The sequence below is a fragment of the Nyctereutes procyonoides genome, unplaced genomic scaffold (assembly GCF_905146905.1).
Source record: "Nyctereutes procyonoides isolate TBG_1078 unplaced genomic scaffold, NYPRO_anot_genome, whole genome shotgun sequence".
NCBI classification, from domain to species: Eukaryota; Metazoa; Chordata; class Mammalia; order Carnivora; family Canidae; genus Nyctereutes; species Nyctereutes procyonoides.
In genome coordinates, this window is record NW_026575040.1 from 18,366,124 (window position 1) to 18,387,971 (window position 21,848).

Sequence of the window (21,848 nt, forward strand, 5' to 3'; positions counted from 1 at the left end):
TTTAAATCATGTCTAAGAACCCTTCCTAACTCCAAATCAGGAAGGTTTTTTCCCCGTTTTCTTCTAAAAGTTTAATAGGGGGATCCCTGGGTGGCTCAGTGGTTTAGCACCTGCCTTCAGCCCAGGGCGTGATCCTGGAGTCCTGGGATCAAGTCCCATGTCAGGTTCCCTGCATGGAGCGGGCTTCTCCCTCTGCCTGTGTCTCTGCATCTCTCTCTCTCTCTCTCTCTCTCTGTCTCTCATGAATAAACAAAATCTTAAAAAAATAAATAAAATTTAAAAAATAAAAGTTTAATAGTTCACATTTTAAATTTAGATCTATGATTGGTTTTGAGTTAACTTTTATGGAAGATAGAAATTTAAAATGAGGGGGGTTTTTTGCAAATGAATGTCTAATTATTGAAACATTAGGGGGTTTTGGCCATAAAAAGTACAATTTTTAAAAATCTTTTGTTGATAAGACTATCCTTTACCAACTGAATATCTTTTACACCTTTGCTATATCTGTGTGATTGCTCCTCAGCACTCTATTATGGTCCATTGATCTATGTCCCTATCTCTTCATGAATACAGTACTGTTGCTTTATTGTAGATTTATATTAATTCAAAATCAGTAAGTGTTATTCTTCTAACTTTATTCTTCTTTTTCCAAACATGTTTTAGTTATTCTAGTTCCTTTACATTTTCATATAAATTTTAAATTCAAACTGCCTATATCTACATAATATACTGCTGGAATTTTCACTGGAATTGTGTTAGATCTATAAATCAAATTGGAAAGATTGACATTTTTGATTTTGAGTCTACGAATCCATGAACACAGTATGCCTCTATATTTACTTAGGTCTTCTATGGTTTCCTTCATTGTTTCATAGTCCTCAGCATGTAGATCATGTATACATGTGTATCATATTTATATAAAAGTATTACATTCCTTTTGAGCTAATGTAAATTGTATTCATTATCACATTCTCCCATTGTACATTGCTGGTATATAGAAATACTACTGTGTGTGTTGATCTTCTATCCAGTGACCTTGCTAAAATCACTTTTTCTAGGTCTCTGAAGATTTCTTTGGGATTCTCTACATAGGCAATTATGTTTGCAAATAGAGATAGTTTTATTTTTTCCTTTCTAATCTGTATGTCTTGTTCTTCCTTTTGTTGCCATATGAACAATAACCAGGACTTCCAGTACAATATTGAATAGGGAGGTAAGAGTAGACATTCTAGCCTTATTGTTATTCATCCTTGCCTTGTGGTTATTCATCATAATGTATAATGTTACTTGCAGATTCCTTGGTAGGGTTTTTGGTCATGGTATATTATTCTTTTTTGTGGATAATGAAACTTAATTTGTTGATCTTTTATGGAAGATTTCCGTAACTATGTTCATGAGGTACACTGGTCCATAGTTTTCTTCTTTCCTCTTCCTTCTTGCTTGCTTGCTTGCTTTCTTATTTACTGTCATTGTTTAGTTTTGGTATCACATTAATTCTTGCTTCACAAAGAAAGTTAGAAAGTGTTCTCTGCTTTTCTATTTTTTGCAGGAAACAGTAGAGAAAGAATATTATTTTATTTCTTGGGTATTTGGTAAAATTCACCAGTAAAACCATCTGGGTTTGAATATTTCTTTTTTGGAAGGTTTTCAACAATGAGTTTAATTTCCTTAATAGTTGGAAGACTATTCATAACAATCTTTTTCTTCTTGGGTGACTTTAGTTTGCTAAGGAATTAAATCTATTTCAAGGAATTGGTCCATTTCACCTAACTTGTCAAATTTATATGCATGCATAGAGTGGTTCTTATTCCTCTTACTGTCCTTTGGATTCCTGTGAATCTGTAATGATATCCTCTCTTTCATTGCTGATACTAGTTCTACATATCTTCTCTTTTTGTCAATTTTGCTAGAAACTATCAATTTTATTAATCTTTGCAAAAACAAAATAAACAACTTTTGGCTGTATTGATTTTTACTACTGTATTTCCACTTTAAATTTTGTGGGTTTCTCCTCTTAGTTGGGATTTATTTTATGCTCCTTGTTCTAGTTTCCTGAGATAGAAATATAGATTATTGACTTGAGGGCTTTTTTTTTCTATTCTAAGCATTGAATATAAGTCTTCTTATGAACACTGCCTGAGCTGCATAAATTCTGACTTTTTATTTTCATCCTTGTTCAGTTCAAAATATCTTTTTAAATTTCCTCTATGCCTTCCTCTTTTACCCAACAGATTATTTAGAAGTCTGTTTATTTTTATTTTTTTAAAAAGATTTTATTTATTTATTCATGAGAATACACAGAGAGGAGAGAGACAGAGAGAGGCAGAGACACAGGCAGAGGGAGAAGCAGGCTTCATGCAGGGAGCCCTACATGGGACTCAATCCCAGGTCTCCAGGATCACACCTTGGGCTAAAGGCAGTGCTAAACCGCTGAGCCACCCGGGCTGCCCAGAAGTCTGCTGTTTAATTGTAGATTTGTCTTTTATCTCTCTGTTATTGATTTCTAGTTTATTTCCGTTATGGTCGGAAGAACAGACTTTGAGTTCAATTCTTTTAGACTTATTAAATAGACTTCTATTATGACCAAGATGTGTTCTACTTTGGTAATGTTCCATGTATACTTGAAAAGAATGTATATTTTATTGTTGTTTTTGAGTATACTATAAATATCAATTATCTCTGGTTGGTAGATAGGCATTTGTAACCTTGGTTGATATCTATCCGCTAGTATATTCCTAAGAAAGGAGAGCTGAAGTCTCAGCTGTAACTGTTCTCTATTTCTCCCTTAAATTCTGTCAGATTCTGCTTCACGTATTTTTAAGTTCTTTTGTTAGATATACACACATTCAGGACAGGTAAATTACTCCTCTCACAAATGTGTAATGCTTCTCTTTACCCTAGGTAATTATCTTTGCTCTGAAGTCTACTTTGTTAGTACTAAAGCAACTACATTTGATTGGTGTTGTATGGGGTATCTTTTCTCATCCTTTAGATGATACAAACTCACACGCGCGTGCGCGCGCACGCACACACACAACTGTACCTAACAATAAACAGCATCACTGCGATACCAAAGCAACAGCAGCTGGATACATTCAAAACACAATTTTTATCCTAAGACATTACAAAATGCTTTTTGACACTTATTTTTAGCTACTTTTTTCTATCTTTTTCATCTTTACTCCTTTACTCACATATAGGAAAATAAAGGTTTTAATATTTAGTTTTATCTTTGAAATTAGAAAAATGGATACTAAAAAGAGAATACAGCTAGGTCAAGGAAAACTAGATTTGGGAGAGTGGTTTTGACATTTTAAAGCTAAATAACATTTTTAGGTAGGTCTAAAGATCCTATATAGTATCCTTATCTCCTAGCATCAAGCCAAAGTACAATAGATTCCTATTTCCTGCAAAGAATGAATTATGTTCACTTCTAAACTCAAGTCAGCTAAGGAGAGAGCTAGTACCATATTTTAACAAGTCAAGGTCAGCTCTCTTTCTAGCAGCCAGCAAACTGATTCCTACAGCAGTAACACTGGAATTACAATCTGGGTCTTTGGGTTTTAACACATAAGCTCATTCAGCTCCTTTAAGATAAGAATGTCAAGAACTGTTAAATATTTATACACACACGCACACAAATATAAATAAAATATAAGCAAATAATCTTCTGAAGCAGAGTTTGCAAACTATAGCTGGTGGGCCAAATCTAGCCAGTTCTATTTCTTTTGTGTTTTTTTTTAAAGTCACACAAATTAAGAATGGCTTTTATATTTTTAAATGGTTATGAGAACCTATTAAATCATAAATTTTGCCTCTTGGTCTGCAAAACCTAAAATATTTTACTATTTGGCCGATTTGGAAAAAGTCTACTGATTTCTTCTCGAAAGCAAAAACTACGTTGCCCTATAAATTCTAGCTATAGGATGCAAATATGACTATAAAGGAACTAATATTTTTATATTAAAACTGAATACCATTACGGAAGTACTATGACCCAATTTAAGTGTTGGTATAAATGTGCATTATACACAAATATCTATACACATATATATCAAAAAGGGCAGGAAGGAAATCAACATCTAAATGTCAGTGTATAGTTAACACAGCTCTATAAATGTTATTTTCACCTTTATTTTTTCTGTACTTTCCAAATCTTAAGTGAGCATATCACTGCCACAATCAGAAAATAGTTTTAAAAGATTATACTGAACTTTTAAAAGTCTACCATGTGGTTTTTAAAAGATTAAGTGACTTGAACTGTAGTTACATGGTTACTAGCATGCAGGTTCAATAACACTTTGGAATTTACCATTGTCTACAAATTAAACTGTTACAAATCAAAATGGTATCTTTACATCTTTCGCCATAAAGAAGATAAGGTCTTCTGTTTTATTTGTTAATCTGGACTCTCAGAAATCACTGCTATGGAATTAGTAATGTTCAGGCTCATTATAAGACACTTAATATAGAGTTCAATTCAAGTATTAACTGACTACTATATTCATGTTAGCTGCAGTGTTTCTTCCAAAACATGGTTTAAAAAACTTTGACTAAAACCCTAAATATATTCTACATATACTCCACATACTCTTTATAACTATAGCATTAACATTCAAAGTCATACTAGACAATACAAGTCTAGTTTTATTATTAACAGCTACGAAACAGTACAAACAAAATTATTTTTCCTGATATATTATTATTTAAAAATCAGACAGGTATTCTGCTAACACTAAAGTACAATGAAACAATCTTGGCTGTTTTCATAAATAGTACTTTAATTTTCTTGTTCAATAATTAATGCTTGTGTGTTTCAGCTGTTATTTTGAAGCACATTAACTTTGTAAACATAAGACAACATACTAATATACATGATATATATCATTAGAACCAATTTAACTCTTAGTTGATAAATGAAAGGTTTATTTTGAATGGTAAAAAGGCATTTTCAAAGTCACATCTCTGACTGTGTTCTGAAACAAAAACTCTTCTTTGCTTTTATGGTTTATTTCTTGGGTTTATCTTGAAAATGTACATAACTCTTGCTTCTGAAGATGTTAAAGTCCCAATTTAATTTCCCAAAGCACAAATTTAAGTTAGAACACAACCTAGTAAACTACAAACAACAGCTTTTCTCAGTGCCACAAAATATTTCTGTTCTCTTTAGAGTACACTATTAATTTAACCTAATTATATGTAATCTCATTAAAATGTAAAAATACCAACTTTTTAAAAGTAAAAAGTATTAATCATTCCATGTACCAAAACTGCAAAGTAATAAAAATTCTACAGTCACTTAACATTGAGTAGAGTCCTAACTTCATATAAAGTACCAGTTACAAGAGTTTTCCTCCTCTCCCTTTCTTCTAGATGAAAGCAGCAAACACTGAGAAACTTTTTATTCAGAAAACACCAACCACATTCCACAGCCTCTGTCAGTAATCATTTAAAGGCAAGATTAATATCACTATCGAATTATTGCACTTTGCAAGTAGACACCAAAATTCAAGTGTTACCCTCAAAAATTTATCTTACTTAGGTAAACTAATATTACAAACCCAAATTCTTTTTTCTGTTTTCAAGGATTGTCAAATATCCTCAAAAATTCCAAAAGCAAGTTACTTATTTAAGACTTTGAAGACTTTTTGTTTCTTCCAGAGTAAGTCTGTCCTGCTAAAAATTCCATACAAATGTCTTACCAAAGTTTTATTTAATTAATATATTTTGTAGGTTACTAACATCTCTCACAGATACACTAAACAGAGACAATTTTGTCACTTACTGTAGGCTAGGGCTTCCTTTAAAAAAGAAAAAACTGTAGACATGTATTTAGTAAATGAAGTAAAAAAGAACCTTTGTGTATAAGGATATGCAAAGTAACTAACTCAGTTCTACAGTCAACAGCCTCTTTTAAAAACTTTTAAAACTAATTTACTTCAAAAGATATGCAGGAATTCAATAGATTATAAAACTGCTGGTAGATTTCTATTTCTGGTGTCTGCCATAATAAATACCAGGGGTTTAAGCTGAGCTGCTTTTTTGACTGTAAAGATTTTTCCACAGTCAGCAACTTACAACAGGACATACTGTAATACCAAAATGGAAACTACTTAATCAACATTTCCTCATGGAAACACAGATCATACATAACAGTCTATAAGGGTAAAGTTTTATTTTAAAAAGTAGCATTTAAATATTATTGAGCAACACAAGCTCAATTTTTTCCTCTGGTTCTGTGAACATATTCAGTTAATTTTAGTCAACATTGATAGTACACGCATCAGAAAACTGAAATGTAAGCAGTACTAGAAGGCAAATTATTTATAATGTTGAATAAAATCACACTTTCATCTTTTTAGAAAACAGATCACTGGTTTTCCAGTCCTAAAGAATAAATATGATCTTGTGTTCATGCTATGGGTTTTAAAAATTCCTTCTATAAAGAACTTAAGCCATGTGGAAAAACCTAACAGTATGTGAAACATCTGAAACACAAATCTTTCAGATTTCAAGTTTCAAATTCCAGTCATCTATAGCATCACAAAAGGCTGACAAAAGATTGAAAATTGTTTGGCATAATTTCAGATTGTTCCTCTTCCCTTTCTGCCCACTCTGTAAAACATAGAGTTTAAATTAATAAAAAAATTAAAACCTCATAACGGAAATTTCCTCAGGCTCACAGTTGGTCCTGTTGGTTTTACCACACATAGCTTCTAAATTCTATAGTTTAAGAAAAACTGCAATATATAACTTTTTAATTGTTGAGCTCCTCATTTAAACACGATAAATAATTGTTCAGAATTAAACAGATTATAGAATTCCTAAGCTTTGTATCTTAAAATGAATAATAAAAAATAGATTTTATGAACTAGGCATCATAGAGTAAAAATACACTCTAAAGACAAGGTTTTCTTCACTAACTGCCATCTATTTTATAACCTTAAATTACATGGCTCAAGTTTATTTATATACTTCTTTGAAAATAAGTACTATAGTTACATGTACACTAATTTAGCTTTTTTGGAATGAAAAGCAAGGGAATTTAATAATGCCAACTTGCTACCAAGTACATATCTGGATAAACTCACCAGGTAAGAAAAAATAAATCATAATATACATATGAAGATTGGTAGACCCAAGGGAAATACTAATTTAGCTTTTGACTCACACTTTTAAACAGGCCTTTGCAATACTCTTCATTCAATTGCCTCATTCTTAGTGCTTCCTCTTCACGATGTCTAAGCTCACTTCCTAAGAGCTTTTTTCTTGCAGGAATCAGCATTTATTGACCTCACAAAGTACACACAATTGCTATTGTCAGCAAAGAGCACAGAGTTTGGAGAAAAGCATCACAGAAGCACTGGAAGGGTATGAAAGTGTAGCTTCTCATACAGTAATGTCTGTAAAGATCTGGGACATTAAATTTAAGAAATAATGAAGATTGTTCCTGAAATCAATATTACACGGTATGCTGGCTAACTAAAATTCAAATAGAAATTTGGAGGGAAAAAAAAGAAATACTAAAGATTGTGAATATTGCCAAAAAAAGATACAACATTCCAACCCAAGAGAAGACTTCATTTCCTCTGATTTCATATGATATTTAGTTTATGCAACTGAGTAGAAAGGTAATTTCTACCACACTTACTAATATTTACATAGTTGAACAATATGAAAGCTTGAGTATTTTCACAGTGTCTTAGAATAATCTTACAACGGTTCTTACAAACAAAAGTGCAAGCCTCTTGAGGTCTCCTGATATCTCATGGGACTTTCATAATAGAAGGGTGTTAATCCCCAATGCCCTGGCCTATTTCCAATATGGATCATTAGTTTCTGCTTACCTAAATACCTATTACCATTCCAGCTGGCTCAGATATTTGTCACTTCCTGTCTTGAACCATAGTCTGTGTACTAATTATTAAATAGGCAAAGTGAAATGGCTTCTTTAGGTGCCTATATACCATCAAAAATATTTCATACTGGGGCGCCTGCATGGTGGAGCTGGTTGACTCTTGATTCTGACTCAAGTCATAATCTGGGGGTCCTGGGGTTGAGCCCTGTGTCAGGCTCTACCTCAGTAGGGAGTCTACTTTAGATTATCTCTCCCTCTGCCTCTCCTGCTCTCTCACTATATAAATAAATAAATCTTTAAAAATAATTTCATACTGCTTAAGGATTAGTAAAACAGTAGTTTAACCAACTCTATGTTAACTTTCAAATTTTTTACCATCATTTTGTATGGCACATAGAATGTTCTGATTATAAGTTTACACAGAATTTCCAGATTTTATCTATGTCGACAGACTTTGTCAATGATAACCTTATGTGCTAACAAAGCTGTGAACTACAATTAATATTTTATTTCACACGAAGTTAGTAACCAAACCTGAGCAAGCACAAGGATGAAACACAGATAAACAGACCCAGTTCACCATTCCCTGTCCCTATCATCTACATACACACAATTTTTCCTCAGTCTCTCTCACAAACACCCAAACGCAATGTGTACATGCTTCCCTAAATTTGTATATATGTATATGTACATGTATGCATACCACATAAATGTTTCTGTATATACACATCATCTCAACCAGACACATATGATTCATTACGATCAGAACAAAAGAATAATACATCTTCACAGAAATAGGTTTTTACAGATCCTTGGGAATATTAAAACAAAGACCAAGAGGTCCAAATCTCTTATTCAAAAATTCTAAAATCCAAAAATTTCTGAAAACCACAGTTTTACATAAGTTTACCACTAGGTAAAACCGGAAATGAACTGAAATAAAGATAATTATAGTCCTCATTTATCCCACATGATGTGCATGTCAATACGTTTCAATTCAGGTATTTAAGGTTTTACCCATAGATCCCTCTGGGAAATGTCACATAATATATAGTATAATTGGCTAATTCAGTTTTTAAAATTCAAGAAATTCTGGATTCTAAAGCAAATCCAACTTTAAGGTTTGGAACTAAGGAATTGTAGAGTAGTATTTTTATTTTAAAGATTTTACTTATTTATTTGAGAGCACACATGCACTTGTGTGTGAGAGAGCAGGTGTAGAGGCAAAGGGGTAGGGAGGGAGAGAGAGAGTCTCAAGCAGACTCTGCACGGAGAGCAGAACCCGATGCAGAGCTCAATCTCAAGACCCTGAACCCAGGAGTTGAACGTTTAACTAAATGAGCCACCCAGGTGCCCCAAGTAATACTTTTATATTAAAAATATATGATTTATATAATTATCTTTTTTTTAAGATTTTATTTATTTATTCATGAGAGACACAGAGAGAGGCACAGACACAGGCAGAGGGAGAAGTAGGCTCCATGCAGGGAGCCCAATGTGGGACTCCAGGATCACACCCTGGGCCGAAGGCGGCCCTAAACCGCTGAACCACCCAGGCTGCCCGATTTACATAATTATCTGCTTCCCCTCTACAGCTTTCATTAATTGCAACCTTCCATAAATACTAAAAGAAGAGAGGAGGGTAAGGAGTCACAATAAGGTTTATGTTTTTAACTCTTCTCTTTAATGCTTATTAATCTCCGTTTAGCCAATGAAGGCTTACCCTGGACCACAGGCAGCAATAGCAGCCAAAGAGTGACTAGAAGAGACAGAAGTAACAGAAGAAAGCTGAATAATATGCATTAAAGTGCACAGAAAATATTCAAGCCAGGAATCTTGAATCTTGAAAATTTCCCAAATTCTTAATACTACTATTATTTTTAATAATAACAACTTCACATTAATAACAATGTTTTATTTTTTTGACTCTGCTTTCAAATATGCCATTTGACCTTCATACTCTATAATCATTCTATATTAACTGTATATAACTCATTTGTAGAGCTATCTATTTTAATCCCAGACTATCTACAACCTATAACATATATAATACCTACCAGAAGATAATTCAGAAGGCATATCCATAGCAAGAAAACCAGACGATGAATTATAAGATGGACCATAAAAAAATTTTCCATTAGCAGTTACTTTGGGATTACAGGAGATACTGTTTTATCTCTCAGGTAAGATTTTGTTTTGATTTAAACCAATTAAATCACTAGTCAAGAAGATTCCATTTCATCGGTTTTCTATATAGAATGCATTCTTCCTCTCAAAACATTAAAAGTACGTACTACATAATTAAGATATATAGGGTTTTCTTTCTTTAAAAATATAATAATATAACACTTAAAGCAGTAATATGTTTTCATATCTACTGAAGTTAATTTTGCAAATTTGTCTGAAACTGAAGGACTTGGCTACTTCATTCACAAAAGTAAATGAAGCAAATAGTATGTCATTACTAGGCAAACCAGCCCCTGAAATTCAACAGGCTAATTACTGATTTTATGGAAATCTATAATTATATCTGTAATAGATGTAATCATCATAAAAATGAATAGAAAATTTGAATTTACCTGTATTTTTTAAAGCATAAGGATTCTAAACCTGCTTATAGCTTTGTAAATACATTAGATATAAAATGTGATTATCTAAATTAAATTTAATTTAATGATATCACCCAAGATGCTTAAAATTTTTAATTATTCAGCATAATCATACTTTACTTCGTTAATTCTTTTCACTTTTTAATCAGCTCCATGGACTTATATGTGCTCTGCTCACCACTATATTTCCAAAGACTGGAGCTTAGTAGACATGCAATAAACATTTGCTAAATAAATGATTTAATAAATTACACCTAAATTAGAATTGGAAAAAAAAAGTATATGCATATATATAAAAATTATCTGTAAAAAGAAATCTGTTTGAAACTTATTTCAGCAAACCGATGAATTTAGTGTCTTATCAACTGACATATAAATTCATGTTGTTAGATGAATCACCATTGGCCCTGATTACTGAAAATACAGAAAGATGAAACTTTGTAGCTCTCAACATAGATAAATCCATAAAAGTGATAACCATGTCGTAAGCCTAATCTTCCAGAAATGTCAAAAACCAAACTCCAGCTCTGACTATTAAGAATTTAGGTAATTCGGGGATCCCTGGGTGGCGCAGCGGTTTAGCGCCTGCCTTTGGCCCAGGGCGCGATCCTGGAGACCCGGGATCGAGTCCCACATCGGGCTCCCGGTGCATGGAGCCTGCTTCTCCCTCTGCCTGTGTCTCTGCCTCTCTCTCTCTCTCTGTGTGACTATCATAAATAAATAAAAATTAAAAAAAAAAAAAGAATTTAGGTAATTCAATAATTTATTAAACATCTATCTACCATGTGGTATTATGCAAGGTACTCCAAATACATACATAAATAATATCTATCCTCAAGAAAAGCACATATGTGAAAGAGGAGAGTCACATGAGTAAATAACCAAACATGATTGGCAGGATGAACAAAATCTTACAGAAAAAAATAAAGACTGAAATTGGAGACCATGTTCACAGATGACATGACAACTGATCTGTGGTTGTCACAGGAATGTGGAATAGCATGTGGGTGTTGAGAAACTGCTAAGCCTAAGGTGTCAGAGAATAGCATTATGAACAGAGGGCACAGCATGAGCAAAGGTACAGAAGCACACACACACACATAGATAATAAAACATTTTTTAAAACAAAACTATTTTGATATGGACATCCCTTTTTTTTTAATTTATTCATGAGAGACATACAGAGAGAGAGGCAGAGACAAAGGAGAGGGAGAAGCAGGCGCCTCACAGAGAGCCCAATGCAGGACTCGATCCCAGACCCTAGGACGATGCCCCAAGCCAGAGGTGTCAGAGACGCTCAACCACTGAGACACCAGGCGTCCCAGGGGCATACCTTTCTAAAAAACATTCTTACGAGAGCATTTAACAAAATAATTTTAACCAAGTATTATTTAATATTTAAATAATATTTAACCAAGTATTATTCTCTTAGGATTTTAAAATTCTAAGACTAGTGTAAAATCTATGAACAGTCCCAGAAAAGTAATTCAATCTATTATCTAAAATAAATAGAACAGAACTTACATCATTTCCTTTGATGTGTAAGCTCAAGTCAAAATCACATGAGCAACAGCTTCAAATTCTTTCATTTTTACCACTCTCATGAACCTCATGTCACTTATTCTAAAACTCATAAATTCTAATTCTTTCACAGCTATTAATCTTGTCTCTTCAGAAAGGACCATGATGTCCTTAAAGGCAAAAAAACATTTAATAGTCTTTGAATGTCTGATGGCATTCAGACAGATCTAGAAATATAGTGGATATTCAATTAAATATTTATCGACTAAATATTTATTGAGATTGGGATTTTTACCTTTTTAAAGCACATGTTATTTTAAAATATACTTGATATTATATAGACTTGTAGCTTTTCATTCTAGTTGATCACACAGTCTAAGAAAATCAGAAAACAATGGGACTTAGTCTTTTAAGAACTTTTAATCTCCATCTTATTATCATAACCAGGTATCTGCTTTGATTATAACCTTATCCTTCACAGATAATTCTATTAGACAACTAGGTTAACTTATAGCAAACACAGAAGAGAACCTGGAGTTTATACACTAAGCCAACACTCTAAATAAAATAATGCAACATTGAAGTTTAAATGTCTTTATACTTCTCAATTCTCATACTACCATGAAAAACTAAAGAAAAGTGTAAGATATAAAGATTCTTAACTTTTCTGTAGAAAGGAACAAAAAGAAGACATTCCAAAATATTTACTGAAGGAGTAAACAAAATAAATATAACTGGAATTAAAAAAGCATGTAGACTATTCTGATGATAAATGATCACTTCAAAAACATTTGGGGGGAAAAGAAGTTCACCGAGTATTCAGTGAAATTCGGCAATTAAAGGAACTATTCTTTTTATACCAAAGGATAAATGTGTACTTGTAAAGGTGATTATGTTTGGAATATCAGGTAGTAATGCATGAACATACCTGTGTATTTTAAAAAAGGAACAGGTTGAGGTAAACACTTGCTAAGAATATGTGTGAAATAATACATAATACTATACATTTGAAAAGTATAAAACCAAGGATATCTCCTTATAAGGAAGGGAATAAATTCATTTACTAAAAAGCTGTGATTATATTACAAGTATACTTTACTCCCAGAAATAAAAAATATTCCCAGAAATAAATAAGTAAATAAAATTAAAATATTCCCAGAAAAAAAAATAATAAAATAAAATATTCCCAGAAACAGTCTGTAGTGATTTTAATAGAGAAAATTCTCATTAATTTTAATAACAATTTTTGAATATTACAAGACAGAAGTTAGAATGAAAAGGATAAAAGATTGAAAAAAGATCTTGATAAAAGATGAACAAAATCCATGGCAAAACTATTAAAGAAATAAGACTTTCTATGAATTCAAAAGCTTTCTAATGATTATTTAGGCTTTTACTCTTGGTGTACATTATGAGAATTTCATTCTAATTTTTTCATACCACTGATGGCTTCAACCCAAGTCTACTCTTTAAAAAAAAAAAAATCAGGGGATCCCTGGGTGGCGCAGCGGTTTGGCGCCTGCCTTTGGCCCAGGGCGCGATCCTGGAGACCCGGGATCGAATCCCACGTCGAGCTCCTGGTGCATGGAGCCTGCTTCTCCCTCTGCCTGTGTCTCTGCCTCTCTCTCTCTCTCTCTCTCTCTCTCTCTCTCTCTCTCTGTGTGTGTGACTATCATAAATAACTAAAAAAAAAAAAAAAATCAACCCTTTAGCTTTTTGAGCAGTTTATTTCAACTGATTATTTATACAACAGCCCTAGCTATAGTTGGCTATACTCGTAGTCTTTTTTTTTTATATACTTAAAGTCTTGATTTGCTTTGTCTTTGTTATCCTTTGAAATTCTTAATAATAAGGAAACTAGGGCCTATTGTTACTTAGGTTATAAAAATAAAGTACCTTCAAAAAAAGGATTACATGGTTTATAAAATAATATAACCATGAGCTTCTGGAAATATAGGCAGTGTCCATTTCCACTCAATTTATACCATGATCTATCTATGGCAGGAATATCTTACATGTAAATGAAATGGACTTAGGTCTACTCAGCTAGTCTTCCCTTTCATTTTTCCAGCAAGCCAGATTGTTGCTGTATAATTACTATCGCAGAAGCAGTAAAGTCTGTTCTTTTAAGCTGCCATCTCATAAACACTAGACACTTCAATTTTGTTTCGGATGCTAGAGAATGTGTAATACCTGACCTTAAAATGCATGAGTCAATTCTTACTTTTATTAAACTAGTCATCCCTGATTCTTCTACACTGTTATTTCTGAGACCCAACAAGTCCAAAAGCGTTGGACTTAGAAGGTGACAGAAGTCAAAGGCACAGAAAACTCAACTTGATCCTGAAAACTAGACCAAGAGTTCTGTACTTCATCATGGAATCATGAATTGCGTCCAACAGTTGTTCTACTCACCGGCTATTTTAAACCATTTAATATGATCTGTACCAAGACTAATTCTTTTCTAAATAAGCATGTCAACACTTATACCAAAACTATGCTGTTCTTCAAAATTGTCTCCTTGAAAAGCTTAATAATTTCTGTTGCCACTTTCAAATAATTTCATAACTTTCTTTTCAGAAATCTCCATCATAGAAAATTTACTGACCACATAAAGAAATCACTCTCATTACTGTGTAAACACTGGATTAATACCTGGCTTTTTCAGCTTTCCTTCCGATCAGCTCCTCTATTCCCATATTCCCTTAAGTTGAACCCCTGCCTTTTTCTTTCCTTTGTATTTTTAAATCAACACTGAGAATTTATAGGGTAGAGTGAACCTTTAGGAGACCCAGGGGTGTGCATGGTGGAATAAAGATTAGATCTGGAAGGGGACAATCATTTTCAGGCTTCTTACTTGCTAGGATCATAGGTAAAAATGTGTTATTTTATAGAAAACCATTAAGTTGTATAATGTCCACACTTTCTCATGAAAAAAAAAATACCTTCCAAACCAATAGTTTCCAAGTTAGCATTTAGAAGGATTAGAAGATGGAGGTTTCCAAAATGTAACTGAAATGAGTATTTTCTGAGCTCTGCCCATCTGGAGGTTAACTCGTATCTTACCGTCTTTCCCTCGAACACATTCCATATCCTTTTTTTTTTTAATTTGAAATACAACTTTATTCTGATTCTAAACGAAAAGGAATGGGAATGACAGTGACAAACGAGATTTCACCACTGGATATTGTGATGGGACTGTAGCAGTCTCATTATCTGAAACTCAGGAAGGAAACAACTGCGTTCCAAAACAGCTAAGTATGCAGGTCCAAAAAAATGAAGGTACTGTTTAAACTGCCACATTCACTCCGAAGTCCATTCATCTCCTTCAGCATCCCAAAGATTAAGCACATGTTCTGCTCAGCTATATAATAAAAGTGGCAAACACGCTGCACCACTGACATCACAGGACAGTTGCCTATAAAACTAGACTTCTGACGCTGGCCTCCAGCTGCACTTCTCACAGGTCATCATCCTCATCCGGGAGCGTGGTCGTCTGAGCAACCTCTAGATCGTGCTTGTACTGTGCTGCCAGAGCTGGATCCATGACCACCTCTGGGGGGGCAAGAGCAGGCATGGCGACAAGCTCCAGGTTAGGGTCTCCAATTAGTTTTCTAGCAAGCCACAGGAACAGCTTCTCAAAATTGTAGTTACTTTTGGCAGAAATGTCATAGTACTGAAGGTCCTTCTTTCGGTGGAAGACAATAGATTTTGCCTTAACTTTTTTGTCCTTAATATCCACTTTATTGCCACACAGCACAATGGGGATGTTCTCACACACTCGTACCAGATCTCTATGCCAGTTAGGCACATTCTTGTAAGTAACCCTTGACGTTACATTGAACATTATAACGGTATACTGGGCTTGAATGTAGTAGCCGTCCTGGAGCCCACCGAACTTCTCCTGGCCAGCAGTGTCCCACACGTTGAACTTGATGGGGCCCCTGTTGGTGTGGAACATGAGGGGATGGACATCCACGCCCAGAGTGGCTACATACTTCTTCTCGAATTCACCCGTCAGGTGACGCTTCACGAATGTGGTCTTGCTGGTGCCGTTGTCAACCAGTACCAGCTTGAACTGGACTTGGGGCTCTCCCTGGGCAGCCATAGTGCTGGTGCTTCCAGAAGCGTCTCTGGCCCGTCTGACTCCACATTCCATATTCTTTATCACTGTTCATCATGCCCTGCACTAAGATTAATTTCCTCGAAAACAGTCAGTGCTCTAACTTGAGGCTGGCCTATACTACTAAGACTATTCAAATACAAATAAATAATGCTTGGACTTTGGTGGAAGGACTATGAAATCCCAAGAATTTCTGGTAGACTAGGCAACCTCCCATCACATTTGCTATAGTACCGGTGCCCCTTTCATCCCTTACTTCCTAAAACAATAGCATATTTTTAAGGATGGTTGGAGGCCAATAACCAAAGTGGATGAGAGCAATTTGGCCCATTACTAAGAAATATAACTGGGTAATTCATTTAAATCATGAGTATGAATAAAAATTTGTACTTAAGTAAACAGTTAAAAGCTCATCCATCTGAACTAAGGAGAAGACATAAACCACTCAGTTTGACGCAAAAATGAATATGACCACTCCACCGAAACTGGGGGAGGGAGTTTTCAAATGTTTTTAGTAACCAGAAATAAAGTAAACAAATAAACAAGTAAAATAAACAGAAATTAACCGAATGGTGCTCACCTAATTGGAAATTTGTAAAATTTTCATAAATTACTTGTCTAGAGTCTTCTTTATTATTTTGGGTTAAAACTCATAAAACTATAAAAGGACTTGTGTGCTGCCCAAACTTGTTTTTCCCCACAAAGTCTAATTCCACAACTGTAAAATCACTAACGAGATTTTCATAGAAGCTTCAAGATTCAATTTTGTATGTTTTTAGATACATCTATTCATATTTCTATCTTTTAGTAGTTTGTAGATGGACATCTGCATCCTAAGATCTAGTGTGACACAACCTATCAGCACTTTCCCAATTACAGAGAAAAATGAGAAGTAGTAGAATACAAATACATATTATGCCAAAAATGGCAAATCTTTCAGGAATTAGTTTTCTTAAATAATCATTAAAATATAAAACTCTTAGAAGAAGATACATACAACAATCCTAGAAGAAAACACAGGCAATAATGTCTTTGACAAGGGCCATTGCAACATATTTCTAGATAGATCTCCACCAGCAAGAGAAACAAAAGCAAAAATAAACTATTGGGACTACTCCAAAATAAAAAGCTTTTAATATCCAAAACATATAAAGAACTTACATAATTACACACCACAAAACCCAAATAATCTGGTTAAGAAATAAACATTTTTCCAAAGAAGACACACAGATGGCCAAGACACACGTGAAAAGACTCAACATCACTAACCATCAGAGAAATGCAAATCAAAACCACAATGACATATCACCTTAACACCTTTCTGAACGGCCAGAATGAAAAAACAAGAAATAATAAGTGTTGGTGAGGATGCAGAATAAAAGGAACCCTCATGCACTATCAGCTGGAATGTAAATAGATGTAGCCACTGTGGAAATCGTGGAAATCAGTAGGGGACAGTCCTCAAAAACTTAATAGAAATACAATATGTGCAGTAATTCCACTTCTGGGTATTTACCCAAAGAAACCAAACACTAAATTGAAAAGATATATCTATTCCTATGTTTATTGCAGCTTTATAGAAGCCAGAATATGGAAGCAACCTAAGTGTCCATCGACAAATGAAAACTAAAGAGGATGTAATATATTTCTTACACACACACACACACACACACACACACACACGAATATTACTCAGCCATAAAAAAGATGAGATCTTGCCATTTGCAATAACATGGATAGCCCTAGAGTATATTATGCCAAGTGAAATAAGATAGGGAAAGGCAAATACCATTACGATTTCACTTACATGTGGAATCTAAAAAACGAAACAATTGAAAAAACAAGCAAAAAGCAGAAAGAGAACCATAAGCAGAGAACAGGTTGCCAGAGGGGAGGGTGCTGGGAGGATGGGAAAATGAAGGGGAATAGAAGATACAGGCTTCTAGTTATGCAATGAATAAGTCACAGGGATAACAGGTACAGGATAGGAAATATAGTCAGTGGTACTGTAATAGCATCATTGTATGGTGACTGATAATAGCTACACTTGCAGGGAGCACAGCACAAATGTATAGACTTGTAAAACCACCAAAAATAATGTACACCTTAAACTAATGTAACCTGTATGTCAACTATAATAATCGATGTACCAGAAAATAATTAAAACATTTTGCACTAAGCAATATTATGCACTTCCTAAAACTGAAAAAATGTGGTAATGTGAATTTTAAGACTTGATTCTTTAATTAAAACTTTCTGTTTTGATCAATTACAGTTACATTATTATGAGGTAAAGAAAGCAAACAATTGAGCATTGTACCCAGTTTACATCATTTTTAAAGAAAATATTAATTTAAATGTTTTGTTAAAGATTTATAAAGAAAACCCTAGAAGTAACTTGAATTTACACTCAAGTAGATTACCAAAGACTAGAGCAGCCCAGGTGGCTCAGCAGTTTAGCACCGCCTTTAGCCCAGGGCATGATCCTGGAGACCCAGGCTCAAGTCCCACTTCAGGCTCCCTGCATGGAGCCTGCTTCTTCCTCTGCCTGTGTCTCTGCCTCTCTCTCTCTCTCTCTCTCTCTCTCTCATGAATAAATAAGTAAAATTTAAAAAAAAAAGATTACCAAAGACTAAAGATAATAGCATTTGTGGATATAAATGAATCTGTATTTCCTTTTTATTAATGTATTCTAAACTAGGAAATTTATACATAGATAATTCATGAAAACTCATCTTTCTTTCCCAGTCTTTGAGCAAAAAGGAAGACAAGAATTAAAATCATTCAATATTTATAGTTACCATACTGATCTGGTTGAAAGATTAATTTAGCTATACTTAAAATTATACACATTTAAAATATAGAGAGCTGAGAGAAAAATGATACAAGATATGGTGAAAAAAGCTAAATGGCACCAACAGGAAGCAATCAGACATGCCCTCCTGTTATGCTCAAAATCAAATATGCACAGAAAAGGCAAGGCCTAATCAAAAATCTGTGCCATGAAAAAGGTATGAGTGGCCAGGGAGAACTAAGTTAAATTAAAGACATAAGGGGAAATAATTATTAAGTGCAATGAGTCATCTTGGATTGGACCCAGTCTGGACAGATCAACTGTAAATAGTATTTTTCAGAAAGCTGAAAAAATGGGAGCATGTACTGGGTATTAGATAGATAAAAAACTGCTAACATGGAAAAGCCAAAACTCTTAATTGAAAAAAGCATATACTAAAATAACACGTACAGTAGTAGGATACAGTTTTAGTAAAGAAATACACGTGTACATATATACATACAGAAAAACATCTCAAACATATACTACAGTATTAATGGTGTCATCTCTGGGTGGTAGAAATATGATATTTTTAATTTCTTATTTTTTTAAATTTTTTTAACTTTCTGTATTTATTCATGTACTGCTTTTGCAAAGCTGAAATATAACCTGAGGAAAAAATGAATATATATGCTTTCCTCCAAAACAATATATGAGTGACATTTTTTAAATTCCAGAATTCATAACTATACTACATCATTCATAGTCATACAGTAAATAATATATATTTGCCAGCCACCTTTTTGAAGAGCTAATTTTGGTGATGGTTGTCTTAATGTAAAGTGCCAATCGAAAATTTAAGTAGGGTACTCACCCATCTAATAACATAGTCATCCAAATATGAGTATTTTATTTAATAGTAGGTGTCTTACAGTCAGTAGCATATATCTGTCTCAACTGAGAAACAAAATAATCATTTTTGGATTTCCCAAAAGAATTAATTTCAGAAAGTAACATAACTTTAAAGCACAAAATGTCTGATGTCTAAACAATAAACCTGTTAAGTTGATTTGGGGGGAAAAAATACATTGATTCATGATTACACAAGTAACAGGCACATTTCCTCCATACTAATCACTTAATAATGACTTACCAACATAAACTTGGGTTAATGTAAAAAAAAATCAATTTTAGTCCAAAAATTAAAATTTAGTAGAAATGTGTACAAAGGATGCTTATGTATAAAATTATAGCTTCAAATATTTGTATGAAAGTTCAAAAGTTAAATTCAAAAAGAAAAGCAAAAAATGCAGGGCCATGAGTTCAAACCCTATGTTGGGCTCCATGCTGGATGTGGAGCCTACTTACAAGAAGAAAAGAAAAGAGAAAAAAAAAAAAAAAAACAGATCAAGTCTCAAGAAGATGGCACGTACTCCTCAGCTGGAATAACAGAAAAAAATCAGTCTTTCAAAAATAAAGATTACACTAGAACTGAAGGCAATGAAAAAATCTAGACAGACTTGTTTGTATGAATTAACATCATGCCCTAATCCCGAACAATTGGATGAGATATGGGTGGCCAATTCAAAACTAATTAATCCACTGGCTTAATCATAATCAAATGCTCTCCTCTAAGTTAGACCCAAGAGTGAGACACAAAGATAATGCTTAGGGTGGAGGTCTTGTAAATTTGGGCAAAGCGATAAGTAAAGGAAGCTGGTCTGTAAAAGGAACAGGAGCAAAAAGTTGACATCCATCTGGGAACCTGAATTTAAGAAGCATTATGGGTCCCTAAAAGGACAGAAAAAACAGATTCTATTCCTATTTTTCAATGCCTATAAGACCGAACTGTATTTGTATTCATGTTGGATACCCCACATCTATCTTTACTTGAGCCAGCCTAAGTGGCCTTTTTTTTTTTTGCAAACATGTGAGCCTTTACTGTAACAATTTATACTCTCACAGCTATTTTTATTCCCTACAAATAACAAAAAACTTAAGGTTTAAATTAGCATCTATTCATATGCAGTTTAACTCTAAAAATCTAAAAATGATATTCTAAGTATTGTATGACAAGTATCGGACATTTGGAAACATCTAGCACTATAATAAGCTACCAACCAAGGATATTAGTGTATTAAAATTAAATAGGTAGCAGAAAGGATATGAGAATCATTAGGATAGAGAAGTTTCATGTAAATGGACTCATACCATATGTAGTGCTTTTTTCCCTTGGCTTGATGGTTTGAGATTCCAACCATGTAAGCATGTATTGATTCCTTTCTGTTGCTGAATAATTTTCCTTCATATGGATGTAGTGTATCCATATTGTGGCATGATTTTTAAAAATTTATTCACCAGTTAATATTTAGCTTGTTTCCCGTTTAGTATTATTATGAATAAGGCCACTATGAACAACAAAAAATTGTGTACACGTGTTTCATTTCTCTTGGATAAATTCCAGGTAGTAAGAATGTCAAGTCATATGGTAAGTGTGTGTTGACTTTATAAGAAAATGCCAAACTGATTTCCAGGATGTTTGTGTCATTTTTCATTTCTACTTGCAACATGTAAGAGTTCCAATTGCTCCACATCCTCAGGAACACTTGGAATTATCATTTGCCAGTGTTGTCTTTAATTTAGCCATTCTAATCCACGTGCAATGCTGTCTCATTGTAGTTTTAACTTGAATTTCTCTGATAACAATTTTAATGACATTGAGCATATTTACAAGTGTTGCTGGCCATTCTCTTTTGATCCTTTGTCTTTTTTTTCAATTGGGTTGTCTTTTTAAGTTCTATATCACAAGTCCCTTTTGAAATTAAATTTAAAACACTTACGCAGTAATAGGAACAATGCTAAGAATTTTGATGCATAACCTCCATTACCATCAAGTGACAAAATAAAGTAGAAATATGTACTCACATCATAAGTCACAGTCTATCTCCTATATCATTCCCCATT

General features: G+C 33.6%; 2 protein-coding genes across 7 annotated transcripts in view; both read right to left on the reverse strand.

Annotated features, from left to right (window-relative positions):
* TCF12 (transcription factor 12) overlaps positions 1 to 21,848 on the reverse strand; it is a 375,082-nt gene that overhangs the window by 294,164 nt on the left and 59,070 nt on the right. The gene's annotated exons all lie outside the window — the stretch shown is intronic.
* Positions 15,084 to 16,096, reverse strand: LOC129506231 (GTP-binding nuclear protein Ran-like). Its single transcript, XM_055319718.1, has one exon. It carries the CDS (start codon positions 16,094 to 16,096, stop codon positions 15,449 to 15,451), a length of 648 nt encoding a protein of 215 aa, XP_055175693.1. The 3' UTR covers positions 15,084 to 15,448.

What these genes read in the sequence shown, in the direction of transcription:
- LOC129506231 (XM_055319718.1), bottom strand. Translation starts at nt 16,096, where the DNA reads ATGGCTGCCCAGGGAGAGCCCCAAGTCCAGTTCAAGCTGGTACTGGTT.